This window comes from Rousettus aegyptiacus, unplaced genomic scaffold, assembly GCF_014176215.1.
Source record: "Rousettus aegyptiacus isolate mRouAeg1 unplaced genomic scaffold, mRouAeg1.p scaffold_m13_p_1, whole genome shotgun sequence".
Taxonomy (NCBI): Eukaryota; Metazoa; Chordata; class Mammalia; order Chiroptera; family Pteropodidae; genus Rousettus; species Rousettus aegyptiacus.
Window position 1 is genome coordinate 146,351,360 of NW_023416284.1, and position 21,237 is coordinate 146,372,596.

At 36.9% G+C, this 21,237-nt stretch overlaps 1 protein-coding gene and 1 long non-coding RNA gene across 2 annotated transcripts in view; one reads left to right on the forward strand and one right to left on the reverse strand.

Annotated features, from left to right (window-relative positions):
• Positions 1–10,238, forward strand: part of SLC16A10 (solute carrier family 16 member 10) — a 99,595-nt gene extending 89,357 nt beyond the window's left edge. The window contains exon 6 of the mRNA XM_036220976.1: positions 2,100–10,238. Coding sequence (XP_036076869.1) covers positions 2,100–2,332 — 233 coding nt within the window. The 3' untranslated portion in view covers positions 2,333–10,238. The remainder of the gene's footprint in view (positions 1–2,099) is intronic.
• LOC118602851 lies at positions 383–21,215 on the reverse strand. Its single transcript, XR_004950899.1, has 3 exons — positions 20,969–21,215; positions 5,686–5,779; positions 383–2,234 (listed from the first exon to the last, which is right to left on the reverse strand). It is a non-coding gene; the product is annotated as an uncharacterized LOC118602851 (long non-coding RNA).
• Positions 21,216–21,237: the final 22 nt, after the last annotated feature.

Consider the following 21,237-nt stretch of genomic DNA (forward strand, 5'->3'; position numbering starts at 1 on the left):
CAGGTTTGCTGAGGAGTCCCTCTTATCCCTGTTATGTAAAATGCTTAATAAAATGTGTAACAGTACTTCTGGGCTTTAAGCTTTCATAATTCTTAAATTTTACTCAGTGTTTTTGGAGGAATGGGAACATTGTTTCTTTTTAAAAAGAGATGAAGATTCTGTCAAAATATGTATACTATGTATAAGAGATCGTATTCCCCTGAGAAACAGTTTATGAAAAATAACATTTAGTGGAAACAACCCAAATGTCCATTAGCAGATGAATAAACAAAATATGGTATATCCATACAATGGAATATTATTCAGCCATAAAAAGGAATGAAGTACTATGGCGTGCTACCAGGTGGATGAACCTTGAGAAGAAGACAAATATAAAATGTCACATGTTGCATGACTCCATTTATTTGAAATACCCAGAATAGGTAGATCAGCAGGGACAGAGAGCAGAGCGGTGGTAGGTTGCCAGGGGTTGGAGAGAAGGGGGATTAAGAAGTAACTGCTTAATGGGTATGGAGTTTCCTTCTGGTGTGATGAAAATATTTTGGAACTAGATACAGGTGGTAGTTGCACAACGCAGTGAATGTACTAAATGCCACTAAAATGATTAATTTTATGTGAGTTTCACCTTTAGAAATTTTCTGATAGTATAAAGATGTCTCATGTCCAGTATTACTTGGGTACCAGTGTGAATTATTATAAGAAAATTTGATAAAGTTATAAAATTTAAATGTATATACTGTCATCTGTATATGGCACGTGAGAGGCTCAGTTAAAGTTCAGCTCAATTCATTCTCACATCCAGAACCACACTTATCTAGCAACTTTGCCAATTGGGAAACTAATCATGAATCAAGCAAGCAGAGTCACTACTGCTCAGACCAAATAAAATGTAAGTTCTCAAAGTCATAGTCTTCTCGTAGGGGAACCCTCCAGTCCTTCCCCTTTCTCCAACCGGTCATATTATTTTCACATCTTACAAGCTTAGTTTTTTAGGGTCTCCAAGTTCACAATAGATTACAAGCAGCACTTTGGTAGGAATGACATTTGCTACTAGAAGTAACTGGTAACAGACCAAGAATAAAGGAGGTAACAGGAAACTTCCAAAGCAGGCAGAACAACACAGCAACTGGCTGCGGGTAAGCGCCGGGCTTACCAGGAGGGTCTGAGGGTATTACAGCCAAACATATTAGTGTTCCTAACAGCGAAAGATTTATATATGGAATATTCTGATTCAGAAGATAGGAAAATCACATATTTAGATACACAGTACATTTTAGGTCTCTATCCAGAATGAATGTACGCTTTTTTTTTTTTTTTTTAATGTGTTGATACTTAATTGAACAAACCCTCAAAAGAGTCAGATATTCAGTATAGTGTGCTCCCTGGACATTTCACGTAACTGAGATTATATAGTAAAAGTTAACAAAAGTTTAAAAACACTAAGAAAACTATTAAAATTTGGATTTTGTTAGAGAAATTAGATATAAGGAATACTCCAAATGACAGTTTTTATATGCAGAGCCCAAGGATCTATTAGAGTGTCACACGGAGTCATATATTTTCCTCTCATGTGTTAACAAACCTTAGTATCTTTTCAAAATGTATTTAATAACCTTTTTCTTCCTAACTTATATAAAATTTATAATTTTTCATGATTTTGAAATTTAAGTAGTTTCATGTTACTGCATAAAAATTAGGCCAAGAAAAGTTTGAAATGTAGACATTTTGAGGTGTGTATGTGAAGTTTCAGTTTGGTGGTCTGTCCACCTTCACGTCAAGTGTGAGAATGCCCCAAATGGCCTCTGAGGGGTTTTCAGAAAGCCAAACCTTGGTTGCAAATCTTTTTCCATGTGATATCTTGGTATAAAAACCCAGAGGCCTGTAGTCTGTGACAAGATTAAAGATACGAGGTCTCTTCCTTCCTCATATCAGAAAAGGTTTATATTTCACACATTTCCTAAAAAATATCTAATAGTCTGAAATGAAATAATTAGGTTAGGACTAGGCTGTTCAAACTAGTCCTGCTGAAATGAAATAATTAGGTTAGGACTAGGCCATCAGTGTGACACTCTCCTGGTGACAGTTTCTTTCCTTCCCAGGATTACTTCGTGACAAGCTAGACTCCTATGATGTGGCGTTCTACCTCGCTGGAATTCCTCCCCTTGTCGGAGGTGCTATCCTTTGTTTCATCCCATGGATCCATAGTAAGCAGCGCAGAGAGGTCCGTAAAACCACTGGAGAAGAAAAGACAGAGAAAATGCTGGAGAACCAGAACACTCCACTGTCAAACTTATCTGGAATCTATAAGAAAGAATTTGACTCTGTTATTTAATGTCTTATATACCTCCACCAGACTGGGCTTGCTTTCAGAAGTTGCAGCAAGTTTTTCTTTTATATGAATTGCAAATTTCTTATTTTTTTAAAATCACATCCTAAGAATAATAGCACAATAATTGGGAAATAGAATCCTTATTACTACAAGAACCATTTCCTGCCACTGAATAAGGTGTCTGATATTTCCATAAGACCCTGGTACATGAAAATATGTCCGAAAGTCAAATATTGTGAGAATTTGAAGCTATCTCAGTAAAAGCAACTTTGGAAACTATGAATGCTGTTTAGCTTCTACAAATATATAAAAATACCTCAAGCTATACTGAAAGGATTGCAGTTTGTTTAGGACCGGAAATATTGTTTGTTGTCTTACATGCTGTTTTTAGTTTTGGTAGCTCTTTTAATTTCTTCTGTTATATGCAAACTTTTTATAGAATTTAAGTGAGATTTACCTAAACTTCAAGTTATGTTAAAGTTGCTTGCCTGCTGTTAAATAAGCTATGAAATTAAGTTCTGACTTGCTCTAGTGTCAGGGACCTTTTTGGAGCAGATGCTAACAATATATTCAATATCATATGTGAGATGAAAAGGATCCTGTTCATAAGGGCAGAGTAGTTCAAAAATCAGGCATTTCTTCCATTTATATTTGTTCCCTTTGGGTTTGCAGTGTGTTTTTTACAAGTAGCCAGAAACACCCCAAATTTCTGAATTTGTTTAAATTGTAACGATAAAGTAAAGTAGAATGAATGAAAGATACTCCAGCAATTTTAACATAGAATTTTTCTGACTTCTGAATTGTTAGCACTAGGACCTGATATTTAAACAAAGTCTTATTGAGCATGTTATCAAGTTGCAGTTTCAGGGCACAAATGGAAAAAAAAAATCTTTGTGAAGGAAATATCTATTTTGGATAGAAACAGGGTGCTCACATTGGTTTATGAAAATTATGGGTCTCGAATGGTTAAAAGCACTTATAAAGAGAAACAACTCCTACATTTCCAGAACTTTCTGGCAGGAACTTGTATTCGTATGTATTTATCCTAGTGCACTCCCATTAACATTCCCAGTGTTTTTTTTCTATTTATACACAGACAATCGTAAGAAAGCTATTAAGAGTTTTAAGGACCTAAAATTAAAACCAAAATCATGTCACAACTCAGACTCATCTGCAGAAAACAGGAACTCTTTTCTCATCCCTGAAGTTATATGTTGGTACATTTTTGTTTCTCATTTAAAAGTTAATAATATGCAAAGTATATTTAAATCCTAAAAATGGATACAAACTAGATCTTCCTCAGATATTGCTTGTTCACCTGGGGAAAATGTCCTTTTCTAAAGCACGTCCAGGATCTGTTTCTAAATTCTCTGCAAGGAGACAAAGTCTATTATATCCCTACTTACTTCTCAGCTTCTATTGTTTCTGAAAGGCAAAGTCCTTCCATTCCTTGTCTCTACCTAAGGATGGAGATACCTGGAAAGCAAATGGATTTATTGTTGATGGGAAGTGGGGATGGGCAAGCAGGGGGCTGGAGGGAAGTGAGGGTGTTAAACAGCTAGAAAACCCACTAACTTTTCCTTTCAGTATCAGCTTTCTTATCTGCATCCTTGAAAGTTCAAACTATACTCTAAATGTGGAATCTATTTTTAATAGGATTTTCAATGATTTTGATTGTGAGGACATTAAGCAACTTACTGTGGCATACACAGAGTTGCAACTTACCACTTCCAGTATTTCCATATTTCATATTCAAGGGACTTAGGTTATTTGTTTTTTGAAAGGTCTGTTACATTAATTAATTAATTAATTAATTAATTAAATAAAAACCTTACATTTGACCACATTGCCCTTCATGTTATTTTAAATTTTATAAAATGATTTAGTAATGACAGTGTAATATGTTTTAGGTTCTTCATTTATTCATGCCCAGTTATAAAAACATTTCCTCATTATTTACCAGTACTTTTGAGGTCAGCAAAATCATACAATTAAGACTAATCATTAAACCTGCATTAAAAAAATTTTTTTTTAACAGTTTTAATGTAGGCTCCTAAGACTTCCTCCCACTCCTAATTTTACAGAAAGAATAATTATAAAATAATATTTACTCTGTAAAGATCTCCAAAGTGTTTTTCCTTTCAAAATTTGGTTGAAAAAGGTAATAATCTGAAACTCAAAGACTTGATCTTGCTTTGTTATTCTCCATAATAAAAGAGCAAAATGCCTTAAGTATTTATAATAAAACTTAGATCTCAGAATAGTACACATATATTATGCCTTTGTAGTTTCAGTCTAATAGAATGAAGCAAACAATATAACACCAAAAAAGCTCCACCATGATAGATTCTTCTGGAGAGTACTGTGCTATTATATATAAAGTTAAAAAGTATAAAAAGTAAGAAGCTAAATTCCATAACATGCATATTTAGTAATATGTTCTTTAGTCCAAAAAGTTCTAAAAGCCTAAAGTTCTAAAAGTTTTACAAACTGAGAAAATGAAAAATACTAATATCTATGAAGACGTGTTTTAGACTAAGAAATATTACTTGAACCTTTCTGTCAAAGTAAATCTTTTATATCTGATCAGTGTTCCTGTTGCAATGAAGTGATCCGATGGGCCTACATTTTCTGCCATCGTTGTTCAATCCATTTTTTGAGAGGAAAAGAATAGTCAGAACTCTGCTTTCTATCTCACCATCCTAATTCTAATAGGACTCAGCAAATTCTCACATTCAAAAGGTTCTGACATCTGAGGCCAACGATAGCATAAGGGGAGCAATTAGTATTCCTCTTTATAAAACTCTGGATCAGATATACTTGTAAATGATGCCTAAGGATCTTCCAGAAACATTTTGGTTAAATTTATTGCAGTGGACATTACTGAGATCCATCCATTTCAGTAATAAACCACCCAGGTTATTGATACTTTATTCAAAATTTATAAATCTATTTGATTGCAGTTGCAATGCTTAGTCTATAGCCCTACTACAAGACTTTTAATTTCTACTGAAAATTTCAGGGGTTGCATTAAGCTTCCAATTCTATTCATAAATAGAAACATTTCCTGAACTACATATTATCCATTTATATATATTTGCAGATGATCACATGGACTCTGCCCAAGTATGGAGAAACCTTTGCTATTTACTTCAACTTCTCATACTTTTAGAGTAAATATACACTTAATTGTTAACATATGTTTACTCTCTTCATATTATCTTTATCCTTATCATTCTTTTTCCCTTTCCTTCCCTCTTTCCTTCAAATATCTGCTGAAGAGTCCATCAGCATTCTTGCTTAGTTCTTATTAGAACTAAGTTCTCATTAGAACTCTGCTCAGCTGTACTACTTACTGGTCCCTTTGGTTTCAGAGGATGCAACTCCACTCAATTTTGTGTAACCTGGAGAGCAGCTTGCTTTTAGCCTTCACTGTAGAGTTATAATGATCTGCAATGAAAAAGAAAATCAAATAGGTGATTAAAATTTGGAGGGAAAGTAATAAGTTTCATATAATTGGCATTTTTTGTGCTAATATCAAACTTTATATAAATGTTTAAGGTAAATGCTTTGAGAGAAAAGATTGTCCAGTTCTTAGCATAAATATATTTTCAGATAGCATAATTTTTTACTTTGATTTTCCCATTCCTTTAAAGTTTTGTCAAATCTTAGTCCAGAGAGCACGTCATGGAGGATACCTTGGGATGTAGTGGGCCTCTGGAATGTGGTTCCTATTAAACATGCCTTAGGCTGAGTCACACTTTAAGGTGAGTCTAGAGGCACAATGGAAAGTAAAAGCTAATTAGCTACAAATTTTAAGTACATATTTGAAACTTAAACTCTTTAGGAAATTTCTAACGCTGAAAACTTCATTGTTGCTGTCATAAACATTAAGGGACCATTTCCGTCTTAAAGATTGTTGCTTTTTTCCAGTGTGTCAAAAGTAGGAGGAAGTGAAATTTTATTACTTACCTTTTATATGTATATTATTTTTTTAATTTGAAAGACAGGTGGTATCTTGGCTAGTAGAAAAATGCATCATTGATAATTAACTCTTAAAAACACAAACCTTTTGCCTTGTAATTAACACAAAGGAACAATTTGCCATTCATAATGGTGATGTGGTAATGTGGAATAAGAACACACTATAGAAGGAAGACTTACTACTTTACTGATAATCATGAACTCTGTCATATTATACTCAGATTTTTGTTGATGATTTGGCATAAAGGAAATAAAAAGAGCAGAATTTGAACCATCTAGAGCAGAGTTTGAGAATGGTTCAGGGGCAAAGAATCACGAGGCAGAGGAATATCAGGCAGCTCCTGGGCTCCCTATCATTTCATAGCCACAGCCATGTTTGTCATTTTATTTGTTGGCAGAAAATAATGCCTTGTTTTACATATACACTATAAAGTGATAGATTACAGTTCTCAAGAATAAAGGGCCAAATGCCCATCGCTAAATGTGAAACCTACATGCAATTTATAACCACAATTATTGAGCTATCATAAATGTAGCCCTTGTCAGATGACTCGGGACAATAAAGACCTATGAAACAATTCAATGCCACATCTTTGAATCACTCAAAGAAACCTTGAAATTTAGGACATAGTTTACTTAGCTTGTCCTTTTTAAAATTATCAGTTTTTAAATAATGATCATTAATAATCTCGATCTCTATACATTCACGGAAATCCACCATGGCACTATTTTCTTGACATATAATATAGGAGGCTACCTCATTTATGACACAGAAGATTTCAGCTTTTTATTGGTATGTTACAAAGACACTGGGAACGAAATGAAAACCTTCTAAGTACTTGATCATAACAGTCCACCTACCTCAGCTTTCAGTACTAAAAGCCTTACTTAATCAATTCTTATTTAATCAGAAGAAAGCTAATGGTGATTCTGGTATAAAAAGGCAAGAGAGTGCAAATTGTTAAGGGGGTCAAAATATTAGTAAAATTGCTTAAGTGCTTTGTTCTGATAAATAGATATAAAAGGAACAAAAAAAGAATATTAACTAATGTGGCCTGTGGATAATCTAAAAAGAAAAAACTGAAATTTATAATCTATGTATAATAATGAGCACTTATTAAAATGCTTTACCAGCGGCTTTTCAAATTATACTGGCAGCTTGACGATGAGATCTTGTTTTCATTAGCAGAAAGATGGATGATCACTGACTGGAGATTGTTTGCTTGTGCCTTAATATTACAGTTTACATGTTAAACTCCTGTAAAAGGCTTCTCTTTCCTAGCGGTAATGATTTTTTTGTCTCAGTGGAGTTTTTGAAAATGCTTTTGTTGAGTGTGGCGATTTAACCCACAAGCTCCCAATCTAATTAAAGAGATTTCTAGTCTTTCAAAGAGTGCTGCAAGAGTATTTTGGAGTTGAAGGTCATTAAACACATAAGTGATAGGAATTATCTATATAAAATAACATTTAGAAATCAAATTCAGTATTTTAGAGCCTCTGATATGACTTTTATTTTTCACCAGGTTATACTTTTCAGCATCTATCAGTAAAAGAGTGGATTTTAAAGATATTTTAAACGTGTATAAACACAAACATTTTTTACTGTGGTCTTCCCTAAGTGTAGTCTGCTAGCAGTGGTCCCCAACCTTTCTGGCACCAGGGACCAGTGCTCCTTTGAGAATCTAACGCCTGATGATCTGAGGTGGAGCTGAAGCAGTGATGCTAGCGCTGGGGAGCAGCTTTAAATACAGATGACGCATCATTTGCTTACCTCCTGCTGTGTGGCCCAGTTCTTAACAGGGGACCCCAGCTCTGTGGTATGTTCTAATATGCTAGAAAGTAATGGGTAAATGTATCTTTCATAATTTAGCCTACATTGGAACACTATTTCAGGGACCGAGGGCTTGTTATCAAGAGTGCTGTATTTAGATTCCAGGCTATGAACAGACTGTATTTGATCAAGATTGGTGCAAAATTCTGTGTTCCTTTCAAAATTACTTTTTCTTTTAAAATATGTGTAATATAATAGGAAGTGTTAGATTCAGCAGTATTAGATATGTTGCATTTTGTATATACATCTGAGGAAAAAAAACATTCATAAAGCAATGATTGAGTTCAAATGTCTACTTAGAGGTATGTAATTTTTGTTAAAAGATAGGCTTTACAGTATGAAACTCAGAAGAAAATGATCACTAAATGAAAACTTAATGATAAACATAGCCCCCTGAGGTAATAACTTTAAAGAAAAAGTCCCTGGTCAATGTTTCCAACACAAAGTTAGGTGTTCAAAGTATTCTGGAACTCTGAAGGTATGTGAAAAAAAATTTGTGTATTTTATAATATAGTTATTATATATTTGTGTGTGTGTGTGTGTGTGTGTGTGTGTGTGTGTGTGTGTGTGTACACGGAGAAGAATGTGCTCTATCGGCATCTAGGTAGTCATTCAAGGCAGGAGATAGGATGACATCACCTACGGAGTGAGTATAGACAGACTAGAGAAGGGGTTCAAAAACTAAGCCACGATGTACTGCTCTCAATGTGTAGATCAGCAAGACACAGCAAAGCAGCTGAGAGGGAGTGGCTAGAAAGACTGGAGGAAAAACGTGTGTGTGTGTGTGTGTGTGTGTGTGTGTGTGTGTGTGTGTGTGTACACACACACGCACACAACTTTCTATTGTACTTGTTTAAATAGATATTTTAAGCTATATTTCAGGCTAAAATTGGAGTTGTGGGAGTCATCAATCTTAAAACTTAGATAATGAGTTACATTTTTTAAAAAGTTCATACTGAAAGCATCATTCGTCTTTCAGATTTAGCATAAAGATTTGAATTAGTAAGGACTATGTCTCAGTCAGTGTCAGCAAATCTCAGACCTATAGTTTATCAAGGGCGCTCTCAGGATCATGGTTGTGGCTGACTGTGTGACACTCACCTGAAATTCTACCCAAAATTCCATATGGGTTTCTGAGTTCTAATGTACCTATAAATAGGATTCAGTTTAAGTGGGGACCATGGGTTTTTATTTAGTCATGCTATCTTTATAGACTTTACCTTAGCTTTATTTTGTAAGGATTTTATATATATATAAATTAGGAAAATGATACACACTATAATTTTCCTGATTAGACTATACATTTAGAATTTACTACTGGATTCTCTATTACTATTTGATGACTCCTTTTTATTGTTAACATAAGTTACATGTGGAAGGAAGAATAGGAGCTTGTTAATAAGTTAGAGTAGGGTGAGATCAAATATACCTTTAATAATAACTTCTGGTATAACTGTACTATACTGTGGTTTGAGAAATGTAAGATTGGACAGACATTGCACAATGCTTAATAAATTTGCATTTTGTCTAATACCAGTTTATTTTACCCTTAAAGTTATAGTTACAACAGACTGAACTCTGCAGTATTATTAAGAGAAAGCTTGGATATTTTAAGTGTCTCCTAGTATATATCATATGACCTTTTTCATGCCAAATTAATGTTTATCTGAAAATGTTTATCTGAAAAGTAATTTTTAAATTATTTTGCATATTTCCAAAGTTGGAAAAACATGCTTTATTTAAGACACCAAAACCACATTATTCCAAGAGCACCCTGCACACCACAGTGTAGCTCTGCTTCTCTACAAACACAGGATGCCATTTTTGGTACAATAGTTGTTTAAATAGATCACATGTGAAATGATTATGTTGGATTTGATCAGTACACAATACTTTAGTATGTGCCTTTAAAAATATTTTATGTTTCTTTTTAAAGCATGTAATTTATAATTGATTTTTATAATGAGCAATTTAATATAGATAACCAAAACATTTTTAATTAAGAGCTTTGTACTACTCATTTGGAAAGTAAGATCATTTTATTGTGGAACAATAATATATTCTCAGTAAATGCAATAAAAAAATTTTAGCAAATTTCTCTAAGACTTTGTGATTACATTTATAGAATTCCTGGGGAGAGGGAAGAAGAAAAAATTAGTAAAGTGAAGGAAAGCCTGTGTTGAATAAAAGAGAAAAGCTGTGTGCTTTTTAAGATGCATATATGTATTCCAAGTATGTTTGGGCATTGCTATTTCTTTGAAACAACTGGGATAGAAATGATCCGAGAGCACTGGATAGTCCAAAAACTATTTCTATTTGATATTTTTTTTTTTTTGGAATTGACTTACATAACTGTTTCTTTCAGTGACACTGATTATACTTATTAAATTCATCTGGTACTATGTGACCACCTACTCACTGATAATTTTAGATGATGATCGAGCAGGCTGGAATTTTAAAAATCAAGCCCATTATTATGGATTACCTACAGTCAGAAGATGTTTATTATTTGATGATCCCTAACCACAGAGCAAATAATTATTTTTGTTTAATGGTACTAAAGAGATTTTTTACATTAAACTTAAGAATGTGGAATTTGTAATATATCATTTAATCTGATAATTATTTACATGCCTGCACATAAATGACGGAATATACAGGCCACTGGAGGGCTTTGAGAAAACAGGGAGAGAATGGGTATGACAAACTGGTAGTGATCATGAGAAAGATAAAATACTCCTGAAAAAATAATTTTTTATGGAAAAAAAAACAAGAATTCTAATGTACATAGAAAACCAATTTTTCTAGAGGCATAACTCAAATAATCAGCATAGTGTCAGACTTCATTTTTCTGGATGTATAGACCAAAAACTTTGGGGTTTTTTTTTTTTTTTTTTTTTTTGAGTCACAAGAAAAGTTTATTAGAAAACTGGTAACACTCCATAGAGTGTGGTCTCCTCTCAGAGTGAAGGACAGTGCAAGAGACAGAGAGACAGAGCAAAGGCACTGGGAGGGACCTGGAGTTATTCTTAACTCCTCTCATATCCACTTCTAGTCTGCGAGCAAGTCCTACTGGCTCTACTTCCAAATTATATCAGAATCTCTCCTCATTTCTCACTATCCCACCTGCTACCACTCTGATCCAAGCCATCCAGATCTCTTATTCTTTGTTCTCTGCCCTTGTTTTCCCTCTGACTGTTCTCTACAGAGAGCCTCTCAAAACGCGTCAGATGAAATCAGTTCCCTGCTCAGAATCCCTGTAGCGCTCATGCGCTCTCGCTCCTTCTCTCTCTCAAAAAATGTCCTGTTGTGGCACGATCAAATTTAAGACCCACAGAGCCAATTGAGATGAACTGTGAGCCTTTATTAACTGGCCGGCGACTGACTCTCCCTACTAGAGAGTCAGCCCTGAGCTTTTAAAGGAGGTCACTTATAAAGCCTACAATTACATTAAACAAGCAAGGAGGTTTACAGAAGCAGGAGTCAGCCATTAGCATATTTTTGCACAGGATAACTACACCCTTAACATTAGCATATCTTTGCACAGAATATCTCCTAGAACTATACCCTGGTTAAACATTAAACAAGCAAGCAGAAGTTGGCCATTTGAAAATTTCCCCCTTAACAGTCCTTATTATGACCATCAAACTTAACACGTTCTGGCACATGTTAGTCTCTGACTGTGTCTCCTACTTGCTCTTCCTGATCCACTACCTTCTTCCACTTCCATCCGGGCACTGCTACCCTTGCCTGGGCTGCTTTTCCCCTGGTTTTCCACCTGGATCGCTCTGTCACATCCTTCAGGGGCTTTACTCAAAAATCTCTCTGTGAGGCCTTCCCTAACTATTTAAAATTTGATCCCCATGACACTTAATATTCCCCTTCCCAACTTAGTTTTTTCTTCTTGGCTAGCAGTTACCACTAGCATACTATATATTTTATTTATCTTGTTTATTGTCTGGCTTCTTTACTAGACTGTACGTTTTTAGTCTATCATTTTATCTCCAACATTTAGAAAAGTGCCTGACATAGAAAGGTGCTCAATAATTATTTGTTGACTAAATTAATGGTTTCCAAACTTGTCAACATTAGCATATGGATTTCTTCTATTCAGGGAACATTTCTCTAGAGAACTCAGCCAGGACAGCTAGGTCGGTTAAGCCAGAATCTCCCCTTGATAGCTCTTCTTAATAATTTTCTATCCGCTCACTGCCCCCTCTGAATCCTGCTCCTTAGCTATAAATTCCCACATTTTCTCTATTCAAAACTGAGCCCAGTTCTATGCTGAGGTCTCCATTCCCCTACTATAATAGTTCCTGAGTTAAATCTGTTTTTATAGCTTTAACTTCTGTTAACTACTGCCTTGCTCTGGTGTCCAAGTCACTCTCTTTCTTGGACTTATGCACAGGTGGCTTCGCTTGTTCCTGAAGGCCCTTGAGCCAGTTTGAACCCGTGACAGCACTTTGCTTAAAATACTTAAATATGAAGAGCCCAGCGAGACAACAACTAAGTAAGGATGCAGACACACAAACGAATAAGATTGCAAGCATGCTAGGGTTTATCATACCAGATCCTGATGGATTTCAGTCCTAGCAGACCACCCGGCAATGCTGGCTGAGACACATACACAGTGAGCAGTAATGGCGCGCTGTTATCAATGCTAGGTCAATTGCCGGTTGATCAACCGTTGATCGGTGGAGAGGCCTCTGGAGAGGCCTCTTGTTCGGATGGGCAGAGTCTTGGGCCAAGAAAGAAATCAAGGGACGGAGAAACACACTCTTGTGAGACAGAGAGAGTGCTCTGATTCAGGCAGAGAGTCCTGGAGATTTTATGTGTAGCGGTGATGTCTTCAGTGTCTTATCAGCCAGGTGCACGGGTGTCTGGTTATCACTCTTGGTCAAAACAATTTCACTCTTGGGGTAAACAATTTCAGTTCGGCAAAACAAATTGTTTACATTTCTGAGGTTTAAGATTAGTGGAACCATTTTACACACATGTAACATAATTCAAATCTAGTTCACACAAGCGCAAATAAACTCACAATCCACATGTAACAAACCACTGTAACATCTGGGTTTTCTTTGACATTCATCAAAATCCTTAGTCATTTTTTAAATATTCTTTCTCTTATACACTCAGTCCATTAACACATACTATCGTTTTTATCTTCAGTATATTTCCCAAATCTGTTCAGTATCACTACCTATACAAATCTGACCTAATCAAATAACCGAATTAGGTCTCTGTTCTCCCTGCTTTCTAATCTGTCCCTCTCTATTGAATTATTCCGACATATCCAGAAAATCCTTAACATTAGGCCTTTATAATCAGGAACTCCGCTTGCGCCGTCCTCATTTACTACCAACTTTCCTTCATTCATGCTGCTCCAGCTACTCTGGCTGTTTTCATTTCTCCAACACACCAAGCCGACTCCGGCTATTGGATGCTTGCACCTGCTGTTCTCCCTGGAATGCTCTTCCTCACTTCAATTAGGGTCCTGTTCAAACGTCACTCACAGGAGCCTTCCCTAACACTGCCTTAACTTAACCCCCTTCCATCACTCTATTTTATTCTGCTTTAGTTTTCTTTAGAGTACTTATCACTATCTGACATCATATCACAAATGCATTTGTTCTTTGTTTATTCCATGAGCAATGGAATTTTTGCCTTTTTCTTTTCTTTTTTTTTTATTGTTAGGCACTGTTAGAACAATGCCTGGCACTAGGTATTTAATAACTAATGACTAAAGGTGGCCTTAAATTAAAAATACTGTTATCGGTGTTCGTTCCTAGTTTAGCAACACAACAGTCCTTGTTATTGTAGGGATTTTTACAAAGGTTTTGGACATTTTCCAAGCAGGTAGTAGTATCAAGTGTGGTAAGAGATGGCTGTGATCAAACAAGAATGGCTAAAAGCCATCTTTACTTTCCAGTTTTTCCTTTGTTCCAGGGTAAAGCAGTATCTAGCTCTGGATAAGTGGCCTCCTCTGTGTATAACTGGAGGAAGATCGCATTGCTCACAGAGTACCTACAGTGGTCCTTTTTAATGCAGATGAGTCTAATAGCTTCTGAAGCACTTAGTGCTTTAAGTAATGTTAGTCTATTTTTGTTTTCTGCAGAGTCTACAGTAGCCATGCTCTCACTTTTGGTTGCTTTGTCTTTATTCTCTTGATAAGCTGATTTTGGCTAATAATAGTACAGCACAGCAAAGATTTTATTGCTCAGTACAGCACAGAAGACCAGTACGATGGTAGAGTCAGAGTCCTATAGTCTGAAATGTTATAATGAATCCAGTTAAAGAAAATTCTAAATTTATGCTTTTAAAAAAAGAAAATTTACTTTAAAATCAGTTTTTATTTTTAATAGTAATGTAGGGAGGAGGCAAGAGAATTAAAATGTTAATCAAGCTACATTCAGAGACTACAATATGCTGATTGGCCCTTCAGCCAGGCCAGGACTCTTTCAGAACAAAGGAAGATTTCTGTTGGGATTGCTAACGACCCATTTCCCTACACCTGTGGAAGGGGAAACAGGAACAAAAGAGTCTTTCAGTGACTGTCATACACAAATAAAATCTTTCATTCCCTAAGGCTAAAACCTTGGGACATGGAGGATTAAAGGCTGGGAACTGCCAGCAGGCCTTTCAGGACTACCCTTCCCCTTCCTTACTGTATGTCCATATCAAAGGAAATGGGACCTAAAGAATAATATATAAACTGATATATAAACAGGGTCCCTCTCACTCTCTGCCTCTGAGAGGAGATCACACTATGTGGAGTGTTACCCTTTTCTAATCAACTTTCCTTTTGACTCTAACTTTCTCAAATATGTTGAATTCTTTCTATGCTCCTCTGCCAAAAGACTCGCTTCTTCTCTCAGTTCAGGGCTTGGTCTCCCCCAACTCAGAAATTTACCCTGTCCTGCATCAACAGAATAAAAAATTAAACCATCAAGCCATCACTGGTGTGAGATCCTTTCAATATTATTTCTAACTTTTCAAAGTACATAGCACAAACATAAAAGTTATCTTACTGAAATTAAAACTTTGTGAGAATTGATTTTGTTAGGTCGGTGGGGGGCGGGGGAGGGGTGGGGCAGAAAGGGCCAGCCAGATGCCTGCCTGGAGATTTCCCAGCTTGATATTGGAATCCAGACCTTCCAGCCGGACATCAAGTCTAGAGACCAACTGATAAGGGCCCACTCTAAAGCCCTGGCGCCACCACCCTAGTCCGGATGCTCAACGAACATTCAATTAACACTCCCCCATTCTATACCCTACCTCCACATAACCCCATAAAAACTACGCCTTCCCGCCCCAGAGCGCGACTTCTCTGGCCCCTCTCCTCTCAGGACCAGTGAACCTCACCCGGGAGCCCCCTCCCAATAAAGTCTTGCTTTTTTAAAACTTCTCTCGGCCGTGTCACATGTTTACCTTACAGGTTTTAATAGATTTGGTTTTTATCAATAAGTTAAGGAATGACCACACAATATACTGATAAAAACAGCTACCATACCTAGTTTTTCTATGATATGCTTTAAGCACTAATTAGACATTTGATAAAAGGATGTTCCCTCCAGAGAACTAAGATTAAATAGGTCCTAACAGTAATGTGCAGTCCCCAAGTATGATTCCTCCAACTTCTGGCTCCCACCCAAAGTAAAATTTCAAGGTGAAAGATAAAAAATTCGCCTTCTTGTTGCTATTTTGTTGTGGCGTGTTCAAATCCAAGACCCACAGAGCCAATTGACATTAATTATGAGCCTTTATTAGCCGGCTGGCGACTGACTTGCTCCACCACGCAGGGTCAGAGAATCAGCCACAAGCTTCCAGAGGAGGCAGCTTATAAAGCCTGAACCTACGTCCTGGTGGGCTTTGATCAAGCAAATAAACAGACTACAAAAGCAGAAGTTGGCTGCTAGCGTCTAGTACAAAGATATATTGCTTCTGGGGGACTCCTAAATCTTATAGTAAACAGGGTAGACAGTTTTGTTATCTGCACCCTGGCCACGATGTTGTTTTTATTGAGAGCTGGCGCCTGAAGATATCACTCTGTCTTGTCCTTGTGACTAGCTTACTGGAGAATTTTTCACTTTTACAATTTCACAAATATGCCAAGATAGTACCATGTTAATGACTAAGATCCAGATATTTTCCTTTTAGATAAATTGCCATATAGGTTGTAAAATATCCATTTTTTCAAGGTAATGTAACAGTGAAAAATGCTCAGCCTCTCAGACTCCATCTTGTTCAAGCCTGCTTTGTTCCCAGGGCCTTCTTGTTAATATCTTCTGCTTTGTCTTACATATAGACATGCAAACCATTAGAGGAATTCTGCTTGCCTGCGTTTTACAAAAACAATCCCTTACCAGAAAGTGCCTCCCCTGAGGATAAAAGGGAAGTATGTATTGTTTATCAAAGATCTGAAGAGTCCGGTGACTGGATTCACATCAACTAGCACAAACTTCCTTGGATCCTTGCTGGCACCCAGATATCTACCGTGGCCGATCACTTCTTGCCCCTCCCATATCCCCTTCTCTTAACATAAAAAAACCCCCCTGTACTTTCTCAAAATGGAGTTTAGGTACTACTATTTGGGTTTCCATCTTCTCCGTTGGCGCCTTCTTAATTAATAAACATTTCCTTACTCCAAAGTCAGACATTTTGAATTTTGGCCTTTTGAAGCATTGGGCCGATGGACTTTGGACCAGTAACAGTAATCAATAAAGCTATATTTATTTTCAATTTAAAAAAATGGCCCATAAACATTTTTATTTCTCTTGAATTGTCTCATGAAAAATAATTACCCTTACTACTGGCCTAAAGAGAAGCCTGCATGAGGTAATATCCTATTTTAATCACCCCCAGTTTTTTTAAAGAGTGGCGAGTGACCTCTGGAGGCAACTAAAAAAAGTGTCCTGCCACTTTCCGGAGTGAAGTGGGGAGAATTAGAAAGTAGACCTTTCCATTTAGAGAAGATGTTTTTGAAGTTTAATCAGTGCGAATTAAAATATTTAATTTTAAAATTAGTTTACAGAACCTCAAAATTCAGTTAAGTAATATTTATTAGGTATATGATACAATGCTACAGGGGAGATAGAAACATAAGACCTATCACCTCTATCTCATTGAGTTTACAATCTACCTGGGAAGTAAACATAATTGCTAAAATAACTATAATACAAGCTAGAATGTGAGATAATTTAGGAGTAGCACAACTACACAGGAATTCAGATTTTTTAAATTAAGGTGTTCAGACAAAGTCTACTACATTCAACAAACACGAAAGATCCACTGTGTGCTAGGCACTATGATAAAGGATTATTAGTACTACGTACGTACAAAGGAAGGAAAGTAAAACAGCGTCGAGACCAAGGAGAGGGTTGGAAAAGGCTTCCTTGAGGAAGTAACACCTATGCTGATGCTCAAAATATAGGTAGGACTATTTCTAGTTCAGCTTTGGCACCATAAGCCTACACTAACCCATCTTTCCCCTTGATTACAACTAACAACTCATGACAAAACACAAATAGCAACTACCTGAGGGCTCTGAAAAGTAAATAAAGGTTGTGAAGAGGGGTCAAAACTTAAAAAGAAACCTGCAAGGGGATAAGTTTTCTGACTTTTTTTCTTTTCTTATGGCTTTGTGTGAAGAAGAGGCCCCATTTGGGGACTGTATGGCAGCAAATTTAGCTAAAAACTCTGACAGAAACCCCTTCTTTCTGGTCCAGAGAACTGAGAAAAGGAGGCTTTGTGAGTTGGAAAATGAGTGGGACAGTGTGGGGAGGAGAGGTGAGAGCTAGGGAAGGTGGTCCCTGATTTATGAACCACACAAATCTTGGGTTCACTTCTGGGTTGCACTTGTATGCAAGAGACCCAAAGCAGCCTAGCAAGGCTCTGGCAACTGAGCTATGAGTTAAATCATGGCCCAAGTCTCAGATTAACCCCTGAGTGGTACATGTTCAGGACTTTGAAAACTGAACTGAGATTGCAACCATCACCAACAGAAGGCAATACAAAACTTGCAATGTGAACCTAACCAGGCCGATTGCTTAAACAAACATACATTCTCCAGAGGAGGATTTTAACAGGACCCAGAGTCTGCACAATGTAACAATCACAATGTCCAGGATACAAGAGAAAAAATTACCTGTCATACAAAGAACCAGGAAAATGTGACCAAATCTCAGTGGAAAAGACAATTAACAAATACCAACCCTGAGACAGATGTTGTAATTTTTAGTCAAAGACTTTAGAGCAGCTATTATATGTTCCAGAAGATAATCGGACTTGAGATAAATGTAAAAATAGACATTTTCAGCAGAGAAAAAAAAACTATGAAGAACATAAAGTCATTAGAGTCCCAGAAAGAGAGAAGAAAGAGATTGAGACAGAATAATTCTTTGAAAAAGTCATGGCTGAAAACTTCCAAAATTTGGTGAAAGACGTATATTTACAGATTCCACAAGTTTGATGAAATGAAACAGTTAAATTCAAAGAATACCATGCCTAGAAACAGAAACTTTAAAATCCAACTGCTATAAGCCAAAGATAAGAAAAAAATCTTGAAAGCAGCTGGAGAAAAATGAAATATTACAGAGAAGAGCAACAACTTGAATGACTGGAGAGTCTAGGGTGGCCAGAAGACACTGCAATAACAGCTTTAAGTGTTGAAATAAAAGAATTGTGAACTCAGAAGCCTATATCCACTGAAAATATTTTCAGAACTTAAGGTAAAATAAACATATTCTTAGATGAAGGAAAACTTAGCTATTTGTGAGCTGACCTGTCCAAAAAGAAATACTGTAGGAAGTTCTTTACAATGAAGGGAAAGGATACCAGAGGGAAACCTGGATGTTTGGGAATGAAGGAAGAGCAACTGAAAATGTAATGATTTGGGTACATTATAAAAGACTATTTTTTCTTTTAAAGTCTTTAAAATAAGTATGATTATTGAAAGACAGGCTGGAATAAGGCAGGTGCTATACGGTAAGACTAAGCTACTGTAATGAAAATTCTGTCTTTTAAAAAACAGATTTTTCAGAGGGAAGCATTCCAATTGACAGGGTTGCTCTGCTCCACACATCATTCAGAGACCCAGCTCCTTCCATTTTATGGGTTTGCAGTGTCCTAGGGCTGCAAACTTGTCATCAAGTATATGGTCGAAATTCCATCATAGCCATCTGTGTCCAGGTTCCAGCTAAGAAGTTTTAAGATGGCAGAACCTCCAGTGTTTTAAGGTCCCTCACGTTCTATTGGCATCCCTAATTGCAAATTCAGCCTGAAAATGTAATGGAGTGGGACTGTCATGTACTGGGTTATAACAATCGTTTAGGAAGAAAAGGTAAATAGATTTTGATGCATAGCTAGCTGCTTCTGCCACAGCAGGTAAAAGAGAAAGGAGGGATTTTAGACAAAGGGAACAATATGATCAAAGGTAAGGAAGTGAGAAATAAAATGAGGTGTGTGAGGTGTGTTCAACAATTCTGATGTTGTTGGAATGTAAATGAGACAGGGACACCAAGAGATGAAGCTGGAGAGGTAGGAAGTAGCAGATGAAGTTGGATTTTCTTCTCAAGGAGTAGTTGAAAGGTTTGATGTAACAGATTTTCATTTTGGTTAGATACTTAGGGATGAAAATTTTAAAAGTTGGCTTTGATAATAGTATAGATTAGAGGCCTGACGTTAGAAATATCAATTGAAGTCAAACTGGCAGGACTTCGTGATAAACTAAAGAGAGAAAAAGAAGGAAGCATTAAGGTAGGACCTCAGATTTCTTACAGAGATGACTGGGTGGCTGGTGGTACCAGTATGGTAGGAGCATATATATTGATGAAAAATATGGGTTCAGTTTTAGATGATAAAGACGAACTACTTTGAAGCTTGAATTCCCATAAAATATTTTTGATTTTATCAAATCTCAGTGTGCCAGGAGAAGTATGTTGCTTAAGTCCAAACTCCATTGTATGGCATAAAACACCCTTTATAATTAGCATCTAACCTACCTCTCCTGTATCATCTTCTATTCTCTTTAATATATACACCTTTTGTTTTAACTACACCAAACTTTTCTCAAAGAGACCCTTCCTGATTTTGAAATTTAAAACATGTTCTCTTAAATCATAGCATCTGTACTTTCTGGAGTAAATTGGGAAGGGATTAATGACAAAGTGGATGGGGATGGAGAGATGGGTTTCAAGGGAAATGATAATGGGACTCAGGTTTGTAGTCTGGGAGCCTAAGTGGATGAGAGAGAATCAGGTGGAAAAGAATATTTCAGACGATAAAGAAAAATATTTACACATCTTGAGGCTGTGGTCTGGTCAAAGATCCAAAGGAAGCAAAAAGTTGGAATGGGATAAAAAAGGCATTTCCTTCTCGGCTGGCATAACTCTACTCAAGGATTCTGCAAATCGATGCCTTGCTCCACTTCCTTACAACAATGGATTTGCAGAGGAGAGAGTGAGCTTGAAACCTGAAACCACAGCTTTGGTTCCAGATTTCTTCCATGAGCTATTGTTACACTACTGTTCATGTACAGCCATTGATTTGCTGCCTGACCCCGAGTAAATTGCTACTTATTCTCTATTACTTAATCCTCCTACTGTAAAACGAGGGTAATATGGAATTTACTGTGTCGTTATGAGGAATAAATGAAATACATGTGGAAGCTTACATGTGAGATTCAACAAATGTTAAGTGACAGATGAGCTAAAGATCAATAGACGACAGATTTCAAAAGAGGGCAGGAATTTTAGAAAGTTGTATAAGAGACTGGTCTCTGGGCTCCCTTTACCCCCCGGGGGGCGGAAGCGAAGCCATCATACCTTGATATGGCCCATATTTCTGATAACCGATTCGTCCCGTCCCAGGCTGTAGCTTCAGCTGGCTCCGCCGCGGGGCGCCAGCCCGCAAGCCTCTGTGCGCTCACCTATGCGCGATGCTGACTGAAGTCGAAGCCCGACATCCAGTCTCCCAGGCAACCACATCAACTTCCGGTTTGTGCCTCGTCCCCGGCTGGCGAGAGGCCACATTTCCGCCATGTGACCTGCGCAGGCGCCGTGCGTGCTGGAGGCGCAGGTCCGCAACCTGCAGT